Source organism: Mobula birostris, chromosome 13 (genome assembly GCF_030028105.1).
Source record: "Mobula birostris isolate sMobBir1 chromosome 13, sMobBir1.hap1, whole genome shotgun sequence".
Taxonomy (NCBI): Eukaryota; Metazoa; Chordata; class Chondrichthyes; order Myliobatiformes; family Myliobatidae; genus Mobula; species Mobula birostris.
In genome coordinates, this window is record NC_092382.1 from 108,850,029 (window position 1) to 108,875,284 (window position 25,256).

Sequence of the window (25,256 nt, forward strand, 5' to 3'; positions counted from 1 at the left end):
GTGCACGCTGGTGTCGGTCTGACCTAAGTGTCAACACGAGCTTCCTCTGACAATGGTTGCTTCCGCTTTCTGAGCTCAGAACGCAGCGAATCCTCGACAGGATGGACGACAGAAAGAATTACATGGATATGACGTTCACAAAAACAGACTCACGGTCACCTTCCCGAGGTGAGTGGGGCAGAGAGACAGAGGGAGGGAGATTCACTCTGTCTCTGATCTCGGGATTGTGTGATTGGACGGTGTGGAGGGAGCTCCACTCTGCGTCTGACTTAGGCAGTGGGTGATGGGACAGTGTGGAGGGAGATTCACTGTGTGTCTGACCCCGGGTGTGTGTGCTGGTACGGTTTGGAAAGAGCTGTACTCTGTGTCTTATCTCGGAAGTGTGCGAATGGAAGGTGTGGAGGGAACTTCAGTCTGTGTCTGACATCGAGTATGATTGATGGGAAAGTGAGGAGGGAACTTCTCTCTGTGTCTGACCCCGAGAGTTTGTCATGGTACGGGGTGGAGGGAGATTCACTCTGTGTTGACAAAGTGTGTGTGTGTGATGGGACTGTGTAGAAGGAGCTGTACTACGTGTCTGACCCAGAGTGTGTGTCATGAGAATGTGTGGAGATAGCTCATTCAGTGTCCGACCCCGTGATTGTGTAATGGAACGGTGCGGAAGGAACTTCCCTCTGTGTCTGATCTCAGGAATCATTGATCGGGCTAAGTTAAGGGGCCTCACTCCGTGGCAGACCCCGTGTGTTTGTGATTCGATGGTGTGGACGGATCATCACTCTGTGTCTGACACCGGGACTGTGCGATTGGACGGTGTGGAGGGAGATTCACTCTGTGTCTGACCCCGTGTGTTTGTGATTCGATTTTGTGGAGGGAGCAACACTCTGTGTCTGACCCCGGGAGTGAGTGATGAAACGGGAGGAGGGAGAATCATTCCGTTTCTGATCACGTGAGTGTGTAATGGGAGGGTGCGCAGGGATCTCCCTCTGTGTCTGACCCCGAGAGTGGGTGATGGGACGGTGTTGATGGAGCTTACTTCTGTGCCTGATCCCCGGACTGTGTCATGTTAGTGTCTGGAGGAAGCTTCATTCTATGTCTGACCACGGGATTGTGTGATGAGACGGTGTTGAGGGGTATTGACTCTGTGTCTGACCCGAAAAGTGTGCGATGGGACGGTGTGGAGTGAGCGTCACTCCATTTCTAACCCCGTTAGTGTGTGATGAGACGTCGTGGAGGGAGATTGACACTGTTTCTGACCATGGGATTGTGTGATGGGAAGTTGTTTAGGTTGTTTTACTCTGTGTCTGACTGGGGGAGTGTGTGATATCATGGTGTAGAGGGAGCTGCACTAGGTGTCTGACCCCGTGACGGTTTGATGGGACGGTTTGGAAGGATCTTCACTCTGTGTCTGACCCCGAGATTGTGTGATGGGATAGTCTGGAGTGGGCATGATTCCGTATGTAATCCCGTGAGTGTTTAATGAGACTTTGTGGAGGGAGAATCTCTTTACGCCTGGAAAAGGGAGCGTGTGTTGGGACGGTGTGGAGGTAGTTTTATTCTCTGTCCGACTGGGAGAGTGTGTCATGGGACGGTGTGGAGGGAGCTCCACTTGGTGTCTGATCCTGGCAATGTGTGATGTGACGGTGTGGAAGGAGCTTCACTTTGTATCGGAGCCCAGGACTGTGTGAAGGGACGGTGTGGAGAGGGCTTTACTCTGTGCCTGACCCCTGGAGTGTGGAGGGAGATTCACTCTCGGTATGACCTCTGGTGTAAGTCATGGGACGGTGTGGAGGGAGATTCACTCTGTCTCTTTCCCTGGAGTGTGTGATGGGACGGTGTACAGGGAGCCTCACTCTCTGTCTAACCCAGTGAGTGTATGATGAGACGGTGTGCAGGAGATTCTCTCTGTGTCTGACCAGCGGAGTGTGTGATGGGACGCTGTGGAGGTAGATTTAAACTGTGTCTGACTGGGGTACTGTGTGATGTGATGGTGTGGCGGGTGCTTCACTGGGTCTCTGAACCTCTGAGTGTGTGATGGAACGATGTGGAAGGATATTCACTCTGTGTTCGACCAAGGTTGTGTATGATGGGACGGTGTGGAGGTCGTTTTACTCTGTGTCCGACAGAGGGAGTGTGTGATGGGATGGTGTGGAGTGAGCGTGACTCCATGACTAACCCCGTGAGTGTGTGATGAGACGGTATGGAGTGAGATTATCACTGTGTATGACCACAGGAGTGTGGGATGAGACGGTGTGGAGGTGGTTTTACTCTGTATGTGACTGGGGAGTGTGTGATGGGACGGTGTGGAGGGAGCTCCACTTTGAGTCTGACCCCGGGGGTGTGCGATGGGACGGTGTGGAAGAAGCTTCACATCGTGTCCGTCCCCGGGACTGTCTGATGGGACGGAGTGGAGAGATGTTTAGTCTGTGTCTGACACCAGAGTGTGCGAATGGAGGGTGTGGAGGAAGCTTCACTCTCTGTCTGACATCGGGAGTGAGTGATGAGACGGTGTGGAGCGAGCTTCACTCTGTGTTTGTCCCTGGAGTGTGTGATGGGACAGTGTACAGGGAGCTTCTCTCTGCGTCTGACCCTGGAGTATGTGATGGTGCGGTGTGAAGGGAGATTCTCTCTGTATTTGACCACGGGATTATGTGATGAGACGGTGTGGAGGTAGTTTTACTCTATGTCCGACTGAGGGAGTTTACGATGGGATGGTGTTGAGGGAGCTCCACGAGGTTTCTAACCCCGGGAGTGTGTGATGGAACGTTGTGGAAGGAGCTTCACATTGTGTCTGTCCCCGGGAGTGTGTGATGGGACGGAGTGGAGGATGTTGCATTCTGTTTCTGACCCCGAGTGTATGTCATGAGACTCTGTGGAGATAGCTCATTCTGTATCCGAACCCGTGAGTGTGTGATGGGACAGTGTGAAGAGAAATTCTCTCTGTGTCTCACCATAGGAGTATGTGTTGGGACGGTGTGGAGTTAGTTTTGCATTTTCTGACAGGGTTAGTGTGTGATGCGAATGGTGAGGAGGGAGCACCACCGGGTCTCTGACCACGTGACTCTGTGTTGGGACAGTGTGGAAGGAGCTTTATATTGTGCCTGACCCCGGGAGTGTGTGATGAGACGGTGTGGACGGATAGTCACTCTCTGTCTGACCTCGAGAGTGTGTGGTGGGACGGTGTCGAGGTAGCTTTCCTCTGTGTTTGTCGGGGGGAGTGTGTGATGGTATGCCTGGAGTGAGCTCCACTGGGTGGCTGACCCCTGGAGTGTGTGATTGGACAGTGTTGAAGGTGCTTCACACTGTGTCTGTCCCTGGGAGTTTGTGATGGGACGGTGTGGAGGGAGCGTCAGTCCGTGTCTAATCCCGTGAGAGCGTGATGAGAAGGTGTGGAGGGAGTTTTACTCTGTGTCTGACTGCGGGAGTGTGTGATGGGACCGTGTGGAGGGAGCATCACTCAGTGTCTGATTCTCGATCTTCTGTCCGCAGTTGAACCTGATGTATTGTATGCGGACATTAATTTCAAGGCCGGCTCTCGTCCCCGGGTCCGAACTGATCGAGGTCAGTTTTATCTTTGTTGGTGCACCCTGTTTAGCTGATGTCTCCAATCCTGTCGAGACATCTCAGGACAAGCGCACAGTTGATCCTAATGATTCCGTGTCTTGTAATACGACAGAGGGAACGCGTGAGAGATGTGATGAGGGGGGAACACTCTTTGATGGTCGGTGCGGAGTGTTGCGCAGTGGGCAGGGGTACTGGAGATGAGTTAGCGCCGTGTCGGGGTGGTGAGGATGGAGGACGGTGGACAGACGGTGAGGAGGGAACGCCGTATAAAACCTTAACCACTCTCTCCCTTTACTAACCCCACTCTCTTTACCCTGTTACCCCTTCTCTCACCCAGTCTCCTCTCTCCCCCTTCCCCTGTCCCGCCTCACAGTATTTCCCCTAATGTCTTCTACTGTCCCGTCTCTTCGCCCTTTCTCATTGCCCCCTCTCTGTCTCGTCTCTCCTCTGTCACAGTCATCGTCTGTCCCACTCTCGGTCTCCCCCGGCACTCTTTCCCTCTCTCTCTGCTCACTTTCATCCGCACCCCATCCACCCCTCCCGTTCTTCCCACCTCCCTCTCTCCCTAACTTTGCCGCTCATCTCCCCTCCACGCCTTCTCCTCCTCTCTACCCACACCCATCTCCCGCTCCCCGACGCACTCCCCTCCGCACTTTCCCGTCTCTCTGAAATTCTCCTGTTCTGTCTTCTACCCTCCTTCCGTCTCCCTTTTCATTCCTCTTAAACCTCTCAGTCCGCGGTTTCCGACACAATCTCCCCGTCTGCCCTTTTCCCACTCTCTCCCCTTTCTCTACCCGTTCTCTTTCCCCATTCTTTCTCACGCTTTTCCCTGCCCATTGCCCACATCGCTCTCTCCCCTCTCTGTCCATCGTTTTCGCCTTCTCTCTGTCTCCACATCTCTGTCCTCTCTCATTCCCCTTCTCCCTCACTTTCTATCTCTCTCGCTTTCTCACCCCGTCTCTCCCCCTCACTTATCCCTCTCTCTCTCTTCCATCACCCATTCTGTCTTCTCTCTCTCCCCGACTCCCTCCCCCATTCTCTACCGCTCTTACTCTCTTCCTCATTTGCCTGTCCGACTCTCTCTCCCAGCTGGTCTGAACTCCACCTACTCAGAGCTGAACTTTCGGAAAGAGGAACACCGCATCGATGAGGACGAGGATCCTCCCATTACCTCGGGACCCGGCGGGCTGCCAACCACTGATAAAACAGGTCAGAGTTCGCAGAAATGACGTCATTTTGGAGGGGTCTTGTGTTATACACCCAAGGGACCAAGTTTCCAATGCATCTGCTTCGACCACTTCCTCTGTCAGGTCGTGACATAGACTGAGCACCATGTGGGTCACAAAAAGTTGTCACTCGGCTCCCCAATTACATCCCTTTCCCCTCTCACCTTAGACCTGTGCTCTCTGGTCCTCGATGCTCCAAGTCTAGAGAAAGTAACTGTACGCATTCACAGCTCGTGGTTTTATACGGGTTTGTGTGGTCACCCCGACGCTCCAAGAATTAAAGACCTAACCTGCCCGACCTCCCTCCATCAATCAGCTCTCGAGTCCGGCAAAATCCTTGTTCTCCTCCCTCTCTTTCCTCCACCCTCACATTACCCACCCACCCTCTCTGCCCCTCCCCTACCCCATTCTCCTCTTTTGCTCGCTTCCCGATTCTCCCTCACCACACTCCTACAAACTTTGCCCCATCTGCCCTTCTTTCTCCCCATCTCTCCACTCTTCGCCGTCCCTCCACTCTCCCCACTCCCTCCTTCCACTCTCTCCTCCCCTATTTCCTCCCCTCCCTATCTCTCGCCTCTCTTTCGCCTTCTTCGTTCTCTCTAGCACCACCACCCCCACCCCCCACCGTTTACACATCTTTTCCCTCCTCGCCATCGACTCTCACCTCAATTCTATACCTTCTGGTTCCCCATACCCCGGAAGTAAGGAAGGTCTGTGCACATTCACCCTGCCTGCGCCCTTCGTGGTTTTATACACCTGTGCAAGGTCACCCCTGCGCTCCAAGGAATTAAGCCCCGATCTGCCCGACCTCTCTCCATGCCTCACACCCCCGAGTCCAACATCCTCGTAAGCCTTCCAGCTCTTTGGCCTTTCCGATATCCTGGCGACCAGCACTGAACAAGTGCGGCGTCACCGTACAACTGCATCGTGACCTCCCGACCCCTGTACCATCATCCTCCACAGTAGTGTATCATCTGAGACGTTGTTAAAGTCTAGGTAGATGACATCCACTGTCGGTGCCTGATCAGTCCTTCCCGATCACATTAGCCCGACAACACCCCCTGGGTTTCAGGCCGTCTGGTATCTCTCTCCCTCCTTCACCTTCCACTCTCCCTATCTCACCCCTCCTCCCTCTCTCACCGGTCCATTTGTTCTCCGTCACTTCTGGCCTTCCTCTCTTCCATCTCCCAGAGTGATCTAATATCAGGGATCTTGTGACTGTACTTGTCCAAGTCAGTGTACATTTTATCTACCAATCAGGACAAACAGGTCACCCGCAATCAACTCGGTCAGTCTAATCTCCCTGATCCCCGCACTATTATGCACAGCAGCCCAACAATAGCTCATTGAAGTCCCAATACATCACGTCTAGTACACTGCCCTCATCAGCCGTCCTGCTGCCTCTCTCGAAAGATAGGTATCTGCCATGTTCCCTCCGTGGACTCTGTTTACAGCTCCTGGTAGCTTGCTGCATAATCATAGACACCCACCCAACACGGACAGTCTCCCATCGTGGGGGAAGATACGCAAGCTCGTCCCACCAGTTTCAAGGACGGCTTCTACCCCCTTGATATCGGCCCCCTAGGACAATCAGATGGACACCTGACCTCACGATCTACCTGGTTTGCCTGCACTGCACTCTCCCTGTAACTGTGACACGTCATTCTGCGTTGTTTTATTGATTTGCTTTGTTCTACGACAATGAAAGTGATCTGTGTATACGGATGTATCTAGTACCTCTCCTGTGCCTGATGTACATAGAAACATAGAATACCTACTGCGGAATACAGGTCCTTCGGCCCACAAAGCTGTACTGAAAATGCCCCTACCTTAGAAATACCTTGGCTTTACCCATAGCACTCTATTTTTTCGAAGCTGCACGTAGCCATCCAGGAGTCTCTTAAAAGACCCTATCTTTTCCGCCTCCACCACTACCGCCGGCTGGCCATTCCACTCACGAATCTCTGCATAAAAAAACAAAAAATAACCTTACCCCTGACATCTCTTCTGTACCTACTTCCAAGCACCTTAGAACCATGCTCTCTCGTGCTAGCCATTTCAGCCCTGGGAAAAAGCCTCTGACTATCCACAAGATCAATGCCTCTCATTGTCTTGTACACATATCTCAGGTCACCTCTCATCCTCCGTAGCTCCAAGGAGAAAAGACCGAGTTCACTCATTCTATTCACAGAAGGCATGCTCCCCAATCCAAGCAACATCCTTGTTAATCTGCTCTGTATCCTTTCTATGGTTTCCACGTTCTTCCTATAGTGAGGCGAACGGAACTGAGCACAGTACTGAACGTGGGGTCTGCCCAGGATCCTGTATAGCTGCAACATTACCACTTGGCCCTTAAATGTATATACGTGATCCAGATGAAATTGCAGATGCGTGGGTTAGTAGGTTTGCATATGATACGGCTAGAGGTGGTTCTGCGGAGAGCGGAGGAGACTGACAAAGAATTCAGTGGGACGTAGATCAGTTACAGATATGGTTTAGAGACCGGGCAGATGGAGTGTATCCCGGACAAACATAAAATGGTACACCTTGGTCGGTCAAATGAAAGAAATGACAGACTATCACAGCGAAGACCCTAAGCAGTGCTGAAACATCATAGACAACCTTAGCACGGCACAGGCCTTCGGGCCACAATGTTGTGCCGAACATGTACTAACATTACAAATTACCTCGTGTTACCCACAGCCCTCTATTTTTCTAAGCTCCATGTACCTATCCAGCAGTCTCATAAAGACCCTATCTTATCCGCCTCCATCACCGCCGCCGGCAGCCCATTCCACGCACTCACCACTCTCGGCGTAAAAAAAAAACATTCACCTGACATCTCCTTTGCAACTACTTCCAAGCACCTTAAAACTGTGCCCTCTCCTGCTAGCCATTTCATAGCTGGCTAAAAGCCTCTGACTATCCACACCACCAATGCCTTTTATAAGCTTACATACCTCTGCCAGGTCGCCTTTCATCCTCCGTCTCTCCAATGAGAAAAGGCTGAGTTCACTCAACCTATTCTCATAAGGCATTATCCCCAGTCCAGGCACCATCCTGTTAAATCTCCTCTGCACCCTTTCTATGGTTTCTACATCGTTCCTGTCGTGAGGCGATCAGAACTGAGCACAGTACACCAAGTGGGGTCTGACCAGGGTCCTATATAACTGTAGCATTACCTCTCGGCTCCTAAATTCAATCCCACGGTTGATGAAAGGCAATGCACTGTACGCCTTCTTAACCACAGAGTCAACCTGCGCAGCTGCTTTGAGCGTCCTATGCACTCGGTGCCCAAGATCCCTCAAGAACCTCCACACTGTCAAAAATGTTACCATTTATACTATATTCTGCCATCATATTTGACCTATCAAAATAGACCACTTCACTTGTGCCGACCCCTATATCACTAAAAAACGTACTAAACCCACACTACCCTGTAACTCTCCATTTTTCTTTCATCCATGTGCCTGTCCATGCGGCTCTTAAACACCCCTAATGCATTAGCTTCCAACGCCATTCCTGGCAAGTCATTCCAGGCACCCACAACACTAGATGCAAAAAACTAACTCTTGATGTCTCCCCTAAACTTCCCTCGCTTAACCTTGTTCATATGTCCTCTGGTGTTTGTTGTTCGTGCCCTGGGAAACAGGTACTGGCTATTCACCATATCTATGCCTCTCATAATCTTGTAGACCTCTATCAAGTCCCATCTCATCCTTCAACGCCTCAAAAAGAAAAGTCCCAGCTCTGCCAGCCTTGCCTCATAAGACTTGTTTTCCAATCCCGGCAACATCCTGGTGAATCTCCTCTGCACCGTCTCCATAGCTTCCACATCCTTCCTATAATGAGGTGACCAGAACTGAACACAATACTCTAAGTGTGGTCTCACCAGAGATTTGTAGGGTTGAGACATGACCTTTCTACTCGTGAACTCAGTCCCCCTATTAATGAAGCCTAGCATCCCATAGGCCTTCGTAATATCCTATCAACTTGTCAATCAAGCTTGAGGGATGTATGGATTTGAACCCCAAGATCCCTCCGTCATCGACACTCTTAAGTAACCGACCATTAACCCTGTACTCAGCCTTCTGGTTTGTCCTTCCAAAATGCATCAGCCCACACTTATCCGGATTGAACTCTATCTGCAACTTTTCTGCCCAACTCTGCATCCTGTATATATCCTCCTGTAACCTTCGACAACCTTCAGCTCCATCCGCAACTCCTCCGATTTTCGTGTCATTCGTAAACTTACACACCTATCTTTCCGCCTCTTCATCCAGGTCAATTTCCAAAATCACAGAAGTCAGGGGTCCCAGGTGAGATCCTTGCGGAACTCCACTAGTCACCTACCTCCAGGCAGAAAACTATCCTTCCACTACTACCCTCTGCTTCCTTCCTTTAAGCCAATATCTTATCAAAACAGCTTCGGTTCCATGATCCCATGCCTCATGACTTTCTGGATGAGTCTCTCGTGAGGGACCTTTTCAAATGTCTTGCTAAAATCCATGTAGACCACATCTACCGCCCTACCCTCATCAATATATAATTGTTACCTCTTCAAAAAACTCAATATGGCTCGTGAGGCACGACCTTCCCTTCAAAAGCCATGTTGACTATCCTTGAGTAGACGATACTGCTCCAAATGCTCGAAGATTCTATCCTTAACAATCCTTCCCAATAGTTTGCAGACGACGGAGGGAATACTTTACCGATTTTTTTTGTCTATATGGTGGGTCAATTAGTGTATTTGAACGCTTGCAAAACTTCTCTGAAATAATGATAACCCCAGGCTTATGTTTCAATGGGTGAGGAGAGTCAAACCTCAGATACAGATCAGCGTGAGCTAGTTTCCTGTAAACTTCCATATCTGAATGTCTGCTTCCTTTGATAAGTACTGCACAGTCTAAAAATGTCAATCTATTGCTGTAACGTCTTCTCGGAGGGAGGGGGCTCGCTTACTTCGGTGGGTGTTGCGGGTTTGTCCCCGCGCCGTGGTTTCTGGAGCACTGAAGGTCTGAAGACCCGGCGATAAGCAGAGCAACGGGAGCACTGACGCTCAAACCAGGAATCACCTGGAGGTTGGGGTTAAGGGGAGGGAGGGCTGGTGTTCGTTGCAAGTCTCTCGGACAGTAAAGTCTCTGCATCTTTGACAACATATCCGCCCGCCCTTCCCTCCTTGTTCACTCGTCATCCCTCACTCTTCCCCTTCTTCCATTCTTTTCTCTCTCTCTTCTTCTATTTCTAGGTCCTTCCAACTTCCATATTCCTTCTCCTTCAATCCTCCCTTCCGTGCATGGTCACAGAGAGTGGGTTGTGATTGGAACGTGCTACCAGCGCTGGTGGTGGAGGGAGGTTCATAAAGGCGTTTAAGAGGCTATTTACAGGCACGTGAGTGTGCAGGGAATTGAGGGAGACAGACGTTGTGTCGGCAGAACGGATTTAGTTTCATTGGGATATCACGATTTTATGAGCCGAAGGGTCTGATCTCTTCTGTGATCTACGTTCTCTGTTCTGAAGAAACAGCAGATAGAGAATTGAACACATAGTTAGAAACATAGAAAACTTGCAGCACAATTCACGCCTTCCGGCCCAGAAGGCTGTCTCGAAAATGTCCTTACCTGAGAAATTCCCTGGGGTTACCAGCGCACTCTATGGGAAGAGCAGGGGGTTTGGGAGATCAAGGAATTTGACGATAAGTTGACAAACACAGGGGAAAAACAGCAAAGAGCGCACAGGCTGTGAACGAGACAAACAACACTCACCGTGACAGGCACTCAAAGACTCTTCACAGTGCTTCGGTGGCACCGACAGAACCCGCGGCGTGAAACGATCACGCTCATGATCGAGACACCGACACACCGACATGGCCTGCACCGTAACAGGAACCCACCACTCAAAGATACCGGCAGAGCGATACACGAATCACCGTAGCACGGGAACACTACTCCCCGTGTGTATAAGTCCCTCAGTTTCCAAAACGCTCCACGTCTCCGACACCCTCTTACTCTCCTGCTCTGATCCCCGTCTCCGTTATGCACTCCCTCTGGAACATCACTATTGTCTCCGACACCACTCCCTCCTTGGCAAACTAAACTACCCCGTCTCGTCACCCACACCTTGTCTTGCACACTTCCCCGTCTCCGTCACCCACACCCTCTCTTGCACACTTTCCCGTCTCCGTCATCCCTGACTTGCCCTACTGCACACCCCGTCTCCGTGACCCGCTGTATCCACTAGAGACAGCCCCAACTCCGTCGCTGCCGCACTCTGTGTTCACAGGCAACTGTGGGGAGTATGAGGGAGAGTTCACGTCTGGCGCTACACCTCCCCTTCCACCGCATATCTGTTACCAGGTTCTGAGCCCCTCCACAACTCTGCATGCATAGGCCGGTGGAGTGCCTCTGCACCACATGATGGTGCGGTAGGTACCTCACGTGTCTGACCCTGGAAGTGTGTGATGGGACGGTGTGGAGGGAGATTCACTCTGTGTCTGACCCCGGGAGTGTGTGATGGGACGGTGCGGAGGGAGATTCACTCTGTGTGTCTGACCCCAGGAGTGTGTGATGGGACGGCGCGGAGGGAGATTCAATCTGTGTCTGACTCCGGGAGTGTGTGATGGGACGGCGTGAAGGCAGATTCACTCTGTGTCTAATCCCGGGAGTGTGTGAAGGACGGTGTGGAGGGAGATTCACTCTGTGTCTGACCCCGGGAGTGTAGATGGGACGGTGCGGAGGGAGATTCACTTTGTGTCTGACCCTGGGAGTGTGTGATGGGACGGTGTGGAGGGAGATTCACTCCGTGTCTGACCCCGGGAGTGTGTGATGGGACCGTGTGGAGGGAGATTCACTCTGTGTCTGACCCTGGGAGTGTGTGATGGTACGGTGCGGAGGGAGATTCACTCTGTGTCTGACCCCTGGAGTGTGTGATGGGACTGTGCGGAGGGAGATTCACTCTGTGTCTGACCCCGGGAGTGTGTGATGGGCCGTTGCGCAGGGAGATTCACTCTCTGTCTGACCCCGGGAGTGTGTTATGGTATGGTGTGGAAGGAGAGTGTGATGGGATTATCTGGAGGGAGCCTCGCTCTGTCTCTGACTCACAGTCGTAGGTCTGAGTATTTCGGCGTTTAAACTGACTCCAATCAGAGATCGTGAAGAAGAAAATGTTAACTGAGACGTTCATGGCCAAAGGCTGCAATCTGAACACCCTTTCTGTGGCCTCGACTCTCCTCCCCTTGCTTCCTCTTCCCTCTGCGCACTGTTCCTTCTGTATGATTCTGAAGTGGGTGAGTGAGTAGCCGGAAGTCCGTCTCCATATCGGTATTAGCGACATCGGTATGGACAGGAAGTTGGTTGTAAAAAGTGAGCTCAGGGATTCAGTTATGAAACTAACGGACAAGACCACAATCCGTCCCAGCGGGAATGTTTGCCGGTACTGTACTTGAGGGTTTTGAGGAGAGTTTTTAAGCTCTAGTTGGACGGAGAAGGGATTCAGAGTTCCCAGCAGATAGTGGTATCGTTGTGGAGACAGATGTTGCAAAGACTTCAGACAAAGGCTGGAACCAATCTGTGGAGCATGTTGTGACTGATGTCCTGACCTGCGTATATTTCAATGCTGGACGATTTAAGTAAAGGCGGATGAACTCAGGGCATGAATCAGCACATTGAAATATAATATTTTTGCCATTATTGAGACTTGGCTGCAGGAACATCAAGCCGAGAGCACGATATTTTGGGTTGCCCTATTTTTAGACGTCAAAAGAGGAAGGAATTATTGGAGGCGGGGTGACAAACTTGTAGAGAGATCGCAGACTGTTGCAGGAAACATTACGTTGCGATAACAGGTGATTTTAGCTTTACACGTATTGACTGTGGGCCGTAGATTTCAAATGTACCAGTGGGAGCGAGTTTGTCAAAAACATTCAGGGGAGTTTCCTTAATCAGTACGTAGAAAGCCCAAGGAGAGAGAGCAATACTTGATCTCCTACTACGCAATGAGACAAGGCAAGTGGACACTTTGTATCTCTTGATGGTAAAGCCATTTGTCTTAACGTAAGTATGGAAAAGTACGGGACTGACCATCGGTTTAGATTGTAAATTGGAGCAAGGCCAATTTTACGTTCGATCAGAAAGGATCTGGAAAGTGTAGATTTGGCCAAGCTCTGTTCTGCCAAAGATGTACTTGGTAATTTTGAGCCCAAGCTCTGTTTAAAGTCGGTGTTAAAGGGAACAGCCTACACTGTGAATTGAGGGAAGTGTTGAAGGAGAGATGAACTTTAGTGTACAAGGCTGGGATACACACACTGTGAATGGGACAGGGCGCACCGCTCTCGACGGGGCACAAAAACCGGCTTTTGTGACACTGACACACTCACCGCCGTGACACGACACATTCTTCATCGTGACAATGATACACCGACACGTCCTGCTTTGTAACACTGACACACGCCTCACCGTCTCCATTATCCCCATCCCCTCAAAAACACTTCCGAACTCAATGACACACGTCCTGCTCTGCACACCTCCATGTCTCCGTCACGCCCGGACTCCATTACGCTCCTCCCCGTGTCCGTGACAAACTCCATTTCCGAGAGACCTCAACATGTTGGAACTCACAACTGGCCCATTCCACTGGTTATTAATCTGTCGGTTCTGATTGTCTCCACAGCTCTGAATGCACAGGCCGGTCGTTTGGACAGATAAAACTTGCACCAAAGGCTGGAATCTTAACGCCCTCTCTCTGGCCTCCTCTTATCCCCGCTTCCATCGGCATCCACACATTCACAATCCCCGGGAGACACACATAATTCGGGATTACTGAATGCCGAAGTGCTGGGTATTAATGAGCGGTGAGAATCAGGGAAGATGGGAGCTTCGCCCTTTTTTTCACACCGGCAGAGTGTCAGGCGATAGTTTGGCGTTTAATCAGACTCCAGTCAGAGATAGGGAACGAGAAAGTTGGAACTTAAACTTTATGGGAGTGTGCATTAAAAACAGTACTTTGCGGAAGATCCGGCGTTTGAACAGCAAACAATCACGGGACGGGATTCATTACAATTGCAAACAAATACAAGGCAGCGGCAAGTGGAGCGGCGAAGCTCGGAGCGGACATAGGAAGACCATACAGTTTAGCACGCGGGTCATGAGTCAGTCTAGACCCAATCTGGAGGAGAGCTCATATCCGAGCGGGGTGGTTTGCCAGTACTGAGCATGAGGGTTTTTGGACAGAGTTTGTTAAACTCGAGCTGCTGGGAGATAGGACACAGAGCTGCAGAGCAGATAGCGGACTCCATGTGGAGACGGATATTCCAGAGACGTCAGAAAATGGCAGGCATCACATGGTCGAGCAAGATGTGGAAAGTGTCCCGTAGTGCTTATCTTTCAGTGTTGGAAGTTTTACATAAAGGCAGGTGAGCTCAGGGCATGAATCAGCACTTGGCCGTTTGATATGGTAGCCATTATTGAAACTTGGTGGCAGGAGGAGCAAGCCAGACAGCACAATGTTTCGGGGTTCCTCATTTTCAGACGTCAAAAGGCGTAAGGAATTAAAGGAGGAGGGGTGACGGTACGAGGGAGAGAAAATATCACCGAACTGCGCAGTCAGGTCAGACAAAGGAAGTCGTCGAAGTGAGGCATTATGGGTGGAAATAAGGAATAAGAAATGTATGACCATGTTCTTCGGGCTACATAATAGACCAGCGAACTCTGACCTTAACCTGTGACCTCTGGTGGAAGTCCCACCTAATCTCCTTGGAAAAAGCCTGCCTGTGATTTACGCTCACTGCTGTGCATGAGCGAAAGAGAGTGATTTGAACTCAGAAGGTGGGAAGAGCAGAGGTGGGGTAGGTCAGGGAATATGATGATGGATTGACAATGTCAAGGAACGATTTTTCCTCAGACCACATGGGCAGTGAACGACCCGCAAGAAGAGACAGATCAGACTCAAGAATATGGCTAATCTGCGTTTTAACAACGGCCCTCGTTATCACAGGGATCTGCTGGTGGTTTCATGGTGAGTTGAACAACGGTCGGAACGACTAAACCGTAGAGAATAAAAATGGCGACTGTAATAGCGACACATTCTCAACATATACCAGAAACACCCTTTACGGTGATGTCAACACATTCCTCACTGTGGGACTGACGGGTCTCTCAGCATGACCACGACTCACCCCTCACCGTGACACCGACACAACCCCCACCAACACATCCCTCAACATGGTACCGATATATCCCGCAACGTGATACCAACACACAACATAATGTAATAACGATTCACTGTAACACTGACACGCCCCTCGCCTTGGCACCGACACGTCACACACTGTGACGTGGACACATCCGTCACTGTGACACAGACACGACCATCACTTTGAAGCCGACTCACCTCTTATCATGGCGGCCGCTCCACCAAAACACCGACATAACAGTCACCGTCACAAAGACTCAACCCCCGCCATCACACCGAAAAGACCCTCAGTGTGTCACCCACTCAGTCCTCACCGTGACAACAACATTAAACTTACTATGACACTGACACATCCACTGTGACCACAACAGACCCTTCCCCGTTACACAGACACACCCCTCACCGTGACAACGACATTTTCCCTCTTAAACACCAATACACCGCACACTACGACACAGACGCTCGTCTCACTGCAACACCGACAAGTCTGCCACTGTGACCTCGACATATCTCTCACCGTGACACAGAGATACACCGCGATGTGACCGGGTACACCTCTCATTCGGACCCAGAAACGCCTGTCACAGTGACAATTACACGTCCCTCACTGAAAGAGCGACTCGCTGTGACAGGGAATCAACTATCACCGCGATACTGACGTAGCCCCCATCGTGACACCAACAAAAACCACGCTGGTACCGTGATATACCCCTCAGCGTGTCCCAGACACGTACCTCACGGTGGCTCCGACACCCCTCACGGTGCCACCAACACACCCGTCGCTGTGACATCCTCACCGTGTCACTGACACAGCACTCTCCGTGACCCGATCAGTAGATTGACGCTGACACAGTGTAAACGCCAAACATAGCTCACCATCTCAGATCAGCTCCGACCGAAACTACAAACTCCTCAGGGAAGAATATCAGGAGATGAACAGGAACCAACGCCAATGTCGACTACCAGTCCATGAGTTAACCTCAACCTTTGAATCGAAGATATCTGCGATTTCCCAGCCGGATCTCTCCCAGAGAACCTGGCTAAGGGGACTCCAAACACAGCTGACTGTGACACCGACATGCCCTTTACCGTGACACTAAGACACCACGCACTGTGACACCGACAGGCTCCTCAAAGCGAACCGCCCAGCTCCGCGTCGTGACAAAGACTCACATGTCACTGTAACAACCCTTACCGAGACAGCATTGCCCCTCAACATAACACTGATACACTGCTCACTGAGGCAACTACCCACACTGCACCCTGACACAGGCAAACCCCTTACCGTGATACCGCCACCTAAATTCACAATGACACAGACATAGTACTCTCCACGACACCGACACACACACGCGTCAGCCTGAGACAGTCACACACAGCGTGGCCATGACATGCTTCTCACGATGACACAGACACACTCCTCTCAATGAGACCAACACCCACACAATACACAGACACTCCACTCACTGTGACATCGCCAGAACTGTCATTCTAAAATTTCCCGCACTCTGACATTTCCTTCGCCGTGACGTGGAGATACACTTCATTGTAACCCGGCACACTTCTCGCCGGGGCACAGAAACTCCTATCACAGTGACACCGACACGTCCCTCACAGAATGTCGGACACGGCCCGCTGCCAGACAGGGAATCAATCATCACCACGATACTGACACAGACCCCATTGTATCAACAACAAAACCTTCACCAGGTCATTGATATATCCCTCAGCTTGAGACAGACACTCTCCTCAGGTTTGCGCAGACGTCTCACACTGTGCCACCAGCACATAGTTCACTGTGACACCATTCACCGTGACAATCACACAACACTCTCTGTGACCCGTTCGGTAGCATGACGCTGACTCACGTGTCACTGTAAACGATACACATCCTTCACCATCTCTCCCAGTATCACAGATTCGTCAGTCTATGATCACCTCTGACCGAAACTGTACTGAGACAGGAAGGAAAGACAGATCTGTCAACGAAATCAAGGCTCAGATCTGTGATCTATTGAGCAGCAAAAGAGGTGAGGCATCATCCCCCTCTTTAACCCGCTCCTCATCACAGGGCAGGCATAGAGAGAGGAAGCTCACTCTGTGCTTGACATCGGGAGCGTGTGAAGAGGTGGTATGGAGGGAGATTCACTCTGTGTTTGACAGGCTGAGTGTGTGATGGTGAAGCCTGGTGGAAGTTTAACTCTATCACGAAACCCAGGAGAGTGTGATGCGGCGCTGTGGAGGTGGATTCATTGTGACAGATGACGGGAATTTGAGAAGTAACATTACAGCTTCACTCTATGTCTGAATCAGGGAATCTCTCATGGGACTGTATGGATCCAGCTTCACTCTGTATCTGACAGTGGGACAGCACCCAGAGAGATTCACCACATGCCTCATCCCTGAAGTCTGTTATGGTACCATGTAGAGTGATTCTCACTTTGTAGAATCTAGGAGGATGTGACGGAATTCTGCAGAGAAGGCTTCACTCTGTATCTGACCCCGGGAGTGTCTGATGGGACGGTGTGGCTTCAGTCTGTCTCTGACTTCCGGGAGTGAGTGATGGGACGGCGCAGTGGGAGCTTCGCTCAATGTCTGAATCAGTGAATGTCTGATGGGATTGTGTGGATGGAGCTTCACTCTGTGTCTGAATCCGGGAGTGTGTGATGGGACCGTGGAGAGGCGGTTAATCTCTGTGTCTAAATCCAGGAATGTGTGATGGGATAGTGCAGAGGGCCACTCACTCTTTGTGAAACCGGATTGAGTGATTGGATGTTGTGGAGGGAGTCTGACCCCGTGAGTATGCCTGGGATGGTATGGGCGGCTCAGAAAGAACTTCAATCTGTGACTCACCAGGGGGTGTGTGACACTTTCCTCGGTGGTGTGATGAGAAGACGTAGAGGGAGGATTACTCTCCCTCTGACATTTGTCGTGTGTGCTGAGGGAGTTTCTTTCCGTGTCTGACCGCTGGGGTGTTTGATGGGGTCGCGATTGACAGTGCGTCTGACCAAGGCTGTGTGTGATTGGACTTTGTGGAGGGATCTATATTCTGTTCTCTGACCCAGGGAGTATGTCAGGGGCGCTGTGGAGGGAGCTTCACGCGGTGTCTGACCCTGGGAGTGTGTGATGAGACAGTGTGGAAGGAGAAACACCCAGTATCTGACCCCGGAAAAGCGTGACGGTACGGTGTGCAGTGATCGTCACTCCAGGTCTGACCGCTGGAATGTGGGATGAGGCCATGGGGAGAAAGATTCACTCTGTGTCTCATCCAGGCAATGTGTGACGAGGCTTTGTAGGGGGAGCGAAACCGGGTTTCCATACCTCTATAACTCTAGGAATGAATGCCCACATTGCATTCCCGTTCTCAACATCAACTCAACCTGGATGTTCATCTGTTTGATATTTGCACAAGGACACCAAAGTCCCTTTGCATTTCTGCATTTTGAATTCCCTGCGAACCTAAATAATAGTCTGCCTGTTTATTTCTGCTACCAAAATACATGATCATACACTTTCTGTCATTGTATTTCATTAAACGTTTCTTTGCCCATTCCCCGAAACTATCTAAGTCTCTTTGCAAGCTCTCTGCCTCCTCAACACTACCCGCTCTTGTATCATCGGCAGGTTTAGGCACTAATCAATCAATATCGTTGTCCAAATCAATGAATCCGTCGTAAAAATCAGCGGTCCCAACACCGACGGGTGTAAACTCCACGGGTAACCGGGAGCCAGCCAGAAATTAATTCATTTATGCCCATTTTTTTTTTTTTTTTGCTAACCTGCCAATGCCCGAGCCATGCTAATAACCTCCCTGTAATTCCAGAGAACATAGAACATAGAATAGTACAGCACAGTGCAGGCCCTTCGGCCCACAATGTTGTGCCGACCCTCAAACCCTGCCTCCCATATAAGCCCCCACCTTAGGTTCCTCCATATACCTGTCTAGTAGTCTCTTAAACTTCACTAGTGTATCTGCCTCCACCACTGACTCAGGCAGTGCATTCCACCACCAACCGCTCTCTGAGTACAAAAAACTTCCTCTAATATCCCCCTTGAACTTCCCAGCCCTCACCTTAAAGCCATGTCCTCTTGTATTGAGCAGTGGTGCCCTGGGGAAGAGGCGCTGGCTATCCACTCTAACTATTCCTCTTATTATCTTGTACAGATCCATCATGTCTCCTCTCATCCTCCTTCTCTCCAACGAGTAAAGCCCTTGCTTCCTTAATCTCTGAGTCTCTTATTTTCATGGTCTCTTATTTTTTATAGGCAGCCTCATGAGCGGCATCTTGTCAAAGGCCTTCTGAAAATCCAAGTGCACCATGTGTACTGCATCTCCTTTATGTACCGTCCTTGTAATTTCCTCAAAGAATTGCACTAGGTTTGTTAGGCAGGATATTCCTTTGAGGAAAACACGCTGGCGTTGGCCTCTCTTCTCCTGTGCCTCCAGGTACTGTGCAGTCCTACTCCGATCAACCGATTCCACCAACTTCCAAATCAAAGTTGCCAGGCTCACAGATCTAAAGTTTCCTTTTTTTCTGCCTGCCACTCTTCTTAAAGAGCGGAATAACGTCTGCAATTTTCCAGTCAGCCGGTACAATGCCAGAATCTATCGATTCTTGAAAGATAATCGGCAATGCGTCCGCAACCTCTCCAGCTACTTCCATCACAACCCGAGGGTGCACTCCATCAGGTCCAGGAGATTTTTGCACCCTCAGACCATTAAGCTTCCTGAGCATTTTCTCTGCCGTAATTGTCACTGCACAAACTTCACTTCTCTTGACACTCTTGAATGTGCAGTATACTGCAGACCCATTGCACTGTGAAAACTGATGCAAAATACGCATTCAGTTCCAATGCTCCTTCTCATTAAAATATTTCCAGCATTATTCTCTATTGGGCCCATATCTACCCTCGGCTCCCTTTTACCGTTGATATACTCAAAAAAAAAAAAACTGTTAGTATCTTCTTTGATATTGGTCACAAGCTGCTTTTCATAATTCATCTTTTCCTTCCTTATGACCTTCTTAGTTTCCTTCTGCAAGATTTTAAAAAACTCGGAAGTCTTCGATGTTCCCACTAGCTTTGGCGTCCTTCTGTGCCCTCTCTTTTGCTTTTACTTCGGCTCTGACTTCACTTGTCAGCCATGGTAGTGTCTTTCTTCTATACGATAATGTCTTCTTATTTGGAATATATCTGTCTTGCACTTCGCTCAGTTTTCGCAGAAATCCTAGCCACTGCTGCTCATCTGTCCTTGTTGCTTGTGCCCTCACCGCAACACCGACATGACCCTCACTGTGACACGGAAACAAGCATCACCGTGATACTGACACAAACTCACACCTCACGGTGGCAGCGCGCTCTGGACTGTGACACCGATAGGCCCCTCATTCCTGATACTAACAGGCCCCTTACCGTGGCACATACACGATCAGTACCGTGACATACAAACCCACCACTGGGACACGAAACCATCACATCCTCATTGTAACATAGCACTCGTCACCGTGACGCCTACACGCTCCTCAGTATGAACCCCACACCACCACACCATGACACTGACATACCTCTTTCCGCGACCCGCCCAGTAAAGTACTGCTGTCTTACACGTCACTGTAAATGCTGAAAATCCTTGGCCATCTCTCGCAGTATCACAGATTCTTCAGTCTCCTATCATCTCCGACATAAAATACCAGCTACTTTGGGAACAGTACAGGGAGATGAAGAGAACACAGTTGCAATATCAACAGCAGGACTATGAGTTGAACTCCAATTTCTGACGAGTAGCAGAGGTAAAACGACATCGCCCTTGCCCGCTCCTCATCACAGAGGAGAGAGAGAGAGAGAGAGAGAGAGAGAGAGAGAGAGAGAGAGAGAGAGAGAGAGAGAGAGAGAGAGAGAGGGAGAGCGAGATAGAGATGTGATGGGTCGGTGTAGAATGAGCTACACCTTGCGTCTCAGCTGGGTGTGTGCGATGAAACGGTGTGGTGGGATTTTGACGATGTGTCTGGTCCATGGTGTATGCGAAGCGAGAGTGTGGAGGGAGCGTCATTGTGTGTGTCACCCCGGGCGTATGTCTGCCATGGGAAGGTGCGGAGGGAGATTCATTGTTCCGTATTCCTGATTTCCAGATCAACCGTGTTCCAAGCACTGGATCAGAAATAAAGACCGGTGTTATTATGTCTCCACGGTTGACACATCTTCCTTCAGAGCGATGCAAGAATGCTCAAACAGTGATTCAAGGCTTCTCGAAATCAATTCAAGGGATGAAGCGGTATGTGTCACGCCACGAGAAGATCCCGCAGTAACACAGGAATCAACACACACCACCGAGGTCAGATACAGAGTGTAAACTCACAATACACTCCCAGCACACATTCCTGGAGTCAGACCAGAGTGAATCTCCCTCCTCACTGTCCCTTCAAACATTCCCGGGATTAGACACAGAGTGAATCTCCCTGCACACCGTCCCATCACACACTCCCAGGCTTAGACACAGAGTGAATCTCCCTCCACACCGTCCCATCACACAATCCCGGGGTCAGACACAGAGTGAAGCTCCCTCCACACCGTCCCATCACAGACTCCCGGGGTCAGACACAGAGTGAAGATCCCTCCACACATACTCCCGCTACCAGACGCACTATTAAGTCCCCTTCACAGTATGCCATCACGCTCTGCCGGGATCAGACGCAGAGTGAAGCTCCCTCCACACCGTCCCATCACAGACTCCAGGGGCCATACACAGAGTGAAGCTCCCTCCACACCGGCCCATCACACACTCCCGGTATCAGGCACACTATTAAGTCCTTTCACAGTATGCCCTCACACACTCCAGGGGCCATACATAGATTGAAGCTCCCTCCTCACCACCCTATCACACACTCCTGGTATCAGACTCAGAGTAAAGCACTCTCGACTCCATCCCATCACACACTCCCGCGGTCAGAAACCGAATGAAGCTCTCTCCGCACCGTCCCATCACAATTCCGGTTGTAAATAAACTGAAAGAAGCTCCGTCAACAGTTTTCTATTTTTGGCGTAAATCAAATAATTTTAATTTCTCAGAACTTTGTCTCCCGCAAACTTGTGGACGGAGACCGTTCATATTGGATTGGAAAATGCGAGAACTGGTGAGATTTGGACTGATCTGTGGGGTGAGAGTTGGGCATCGACATAGCCCTGACGGGAGAAAATGGGATTAGTTTACGATTAGACTACACTAGGTTGTCGGAGAGTGTGGTACAAAGGGAACTTTTTCGGGCCTGCGTGTTTGTCGGGGAAAGACAGGGCAGTGGAATTATTTCCGATACTGTCAGGAGGCCGTGGGGAGAGATCAGTACACGGAGATTATGTTGTTTCTGACGCATGTCGGGATGGAGAGCGCGGTGAAGTGGGATTATTTTGGAGATAGTCGCTGGGTTGTGAGGAGAGGAAGCAACAGCGGGAATAGTTTGGTGAATGATATAGATCTGAGGGGCAAGAGTAGGACAACTGGATTAGTTTGGAGACCGATACAGAGCGGTGGGCACAGAGTGTGTTGATGGGATTAGCTTGTGAACGGACGCACGGATGCGGAGAGAGGGTGCCAGCGGTATAAGTCTGGAGATGGACCAGAGGCGATGGTGAGAGCGCGGTGCAGTGAGATATGTTCGCAGACAGACACAAATCTCTGAGTCGAGGGAGGGGCAACGGGATTAATCTGGGACGACATAGGGTTGAGGGAAGAGTGTTGACCAGTGGTATTCATTTCGGGACAGCCAAAAGTCTGTGGTGAAACGGTGGGACAGTGGTGTTTGTTCCAGGACTGAAACAGATCTGAGGGGAGAGGGTGGCCCTGTTCGATTTGTAGGGGACTGACAGAGGACTGTGGTTTGGAGGCAGTTCTGCCAGTTCCTTTGCGAATACATGGGGCTGTGGGGTGATATTGGGTCAGTACGATTATTGGGGGGATGACACAGGATTGTCGGGAGACATTGGGATCGTGGTATCTGTCTGGGTACTGTCACGGGGCTGTGGAGAGAGAGTGGGTGAGTGGGATGAGTTTGCGGACTGACACACACTGTTAAGAGAGAGCGATGTTATGGGATTAGCTTGTGGACGGTCTCGGCTCGGGTTCTCTGCTGGAGCTGTTTTGTCTCTGTTTAAATTGTTTAATCCTCTTGGACAGGAATGTGGCCTTGGCTATCTTGTACAAGGTGTCTTCTGTAACATCGGACTGCAAAGACTGCTATTCGTACCCAGGGAGTTACCCTTGCAATCGTGATCGGCGTTTCATCTGCGAGAAGTCAGCACCTTTGCTCCCGGAGATTCCTGAAAGGATCCACAATCTCTGTCAACAGCCAATGGAGACGACATGAATCAAATGACTAACCCCAGTTTTTCCTCCTTCTCTCTCCTTCTCTCTCACTCCTGGATCCTTTCAATTTTCCTCCCAACGCTCTCTGCCCCTCCTTCCTACTCCATCTCCTCCCCTTGTCGCAACCATATTCTCCCCACCACACACCGACAAACCTCTCTCTCTATGTATCACCTTCTTTCTCGCCATTTCCTCCTTCCCGCTTTTTTCCGCTCCATCTAACTTTCTCTCTACCCCTTCACCTCCTCTTATTTCTTCGCCCTTTCTCCGCTCGCTCTTCCTCTGTTCGCTCTGTCCACAACTTTCAAGTCTATGCCCAGTTCTGACGCCTCTCTACCCCTCTCTCTCACTTCCCTCCCCGTTCTCTCTGAACCATCCGTCTCCCTTATCTCTCTCTCTCTCGTTCTCCTTTCCACCCACTCTCAGCTCAATCCTGTGCTGTCCGGTTCTCGATAACCCAACCCTGGGTAAAAGTCTATGCCTATTCCCTCTGTCTGTGGCCGTCTTGTGTTTATGGAACTCTGTAAATTTACAAATACGCTCCAGGGATTAAAGTTCCAACCTTCCCTCACTCTCTCCATAACTCAGTCCCTCCAGTTCTGGCAATATCCCCGCAGAACTTCCTGTACACGCTATCCAGTTCAATGGCATTTCCCATAAAGCACAGCGGCCTTGCAGACCTGTTGTCGCACTGCAACGTCATCTCCCGACTCCTGTAGTCAGTGCCCTGACTGGTGAAGACCAGCCTGCCGGGTGTCCTCTCCACACGTATCAGATATTTTCCACCCGAATCGCTATTTGTTTTATTATCTGATACTTATGCAGCCTGGAATGTGTTCTTTAGCAACATCGGTACAGCGCAAAGATGTAAAATTACTGTGAATTACAAAAAAAAGACAATAAAAACATTAAAAAGTCGATGTTGGTGCGGAAGAGTTCAAAAATGTGTTGTTGCAGGTTTAGAAGTTGTTTTCGAATCGTTGAGTGTTCAGGCTTCTGTACCTCTTCCCCGATGGTAGTTTTGAGCAGGGACCTTGTCCCGGGGTGAGGGGCTTTACTGATGGAGCCGCCTTCTCGAGGTATCGCATCTTGAACATGTCCTCGATGCTGGGGAAGGTGACGCCTTTGATACCGATTGATCTACATCCCTCTGCAGCCTCCTGTGACCCTGTCCGCTGCAGCCTTCTCTCCAGGCGGCGATGCTACAAGTCAGCATGCTCCCGACAGTTCATCTGTAGAGATTTCCTAGTCTTCAGAGAATGGACAAATCTTCTCAGAACCCTGACTTCGCCATACCTGTCTGTAACTAGAGAGCTATGGGTGGTGGTGAACAGGTGTAGAGTATATCTGGAATGCACTCAGACTCAGACTTGAAAAAAACAAGCCGGCAGTAAGGAAATCCGAAGACTAAATCACAGTCTGTATTACTAGAAATGAATCCCCTACAGCACGACCCCTTTAACTACTGACAGGCAATAATTGGCAGTGAGGGCCCTCAGGGGAAAGTGACAGCTAACCACACTCCCGGAAATGGAGATACCGAATCCTGGATGCCGCCGATAAAAAAAAAAAGAAGTATATATATACTTTCTTCGTGTTTGCATGCCCAGTGTAGATCCTGCGAGATGCTGACACACAGCAACACATGAACGTAAAATGCGATCATAGGACGGAGAGGCAGAATTGAGCTACCTGGCCCATTGGGTCTGCTCCGCCATTTCATCATGGTCCATAGAACCATAGAAACTACAGCACAGAAACAGGCCCTTTGGTCCTTCTTGGCTGTGCCAAACCATTTTCTGCCTAGTCCCACTGACCTGCACACGGACCATATCCCTCCATACACCTCCCATCCAAGTATCTGTCCAATTTATTCTTAAATGTTAAAAAGGAACCCACATTTACCACCTCGTCTGGCAGCTCAT

At 50.3% G+C, this 25,256-nt stretch overlaps 1 protein-coding gene across 1 annotated transcript; it reads left to right on the top strand.

Annotated features, from left to right (window-relative positions):
- Positions 1-24: 24 nt before the first annotated feature.
- On the top strand, positions 25-24,241 carry LOC140207329 (uncharacterized). The gene is made up of 8 exons (XM_072275843.1): positions 25-168; positions 3,487-3,558; positions 4,651-4,770; positions 14,685-14,798; positions 16,886-17,005; positions 21,104-21,246; positions 22,041-22,105; positions 23,143-24,241. The coding sequence occupies exons 1-8, from the start codon at positions 102-104 to the stop codon at positions 23,330-23,332; spliced, it is 891 nt and encodes a 296-aa protein (XP_072131944.1). The 5' UTR covers positions 25-101; the 3' UTR covers positions 23,333-24,241.
- Positions 24,242-25,256: the final 1,015 nt, after the last annotated feature.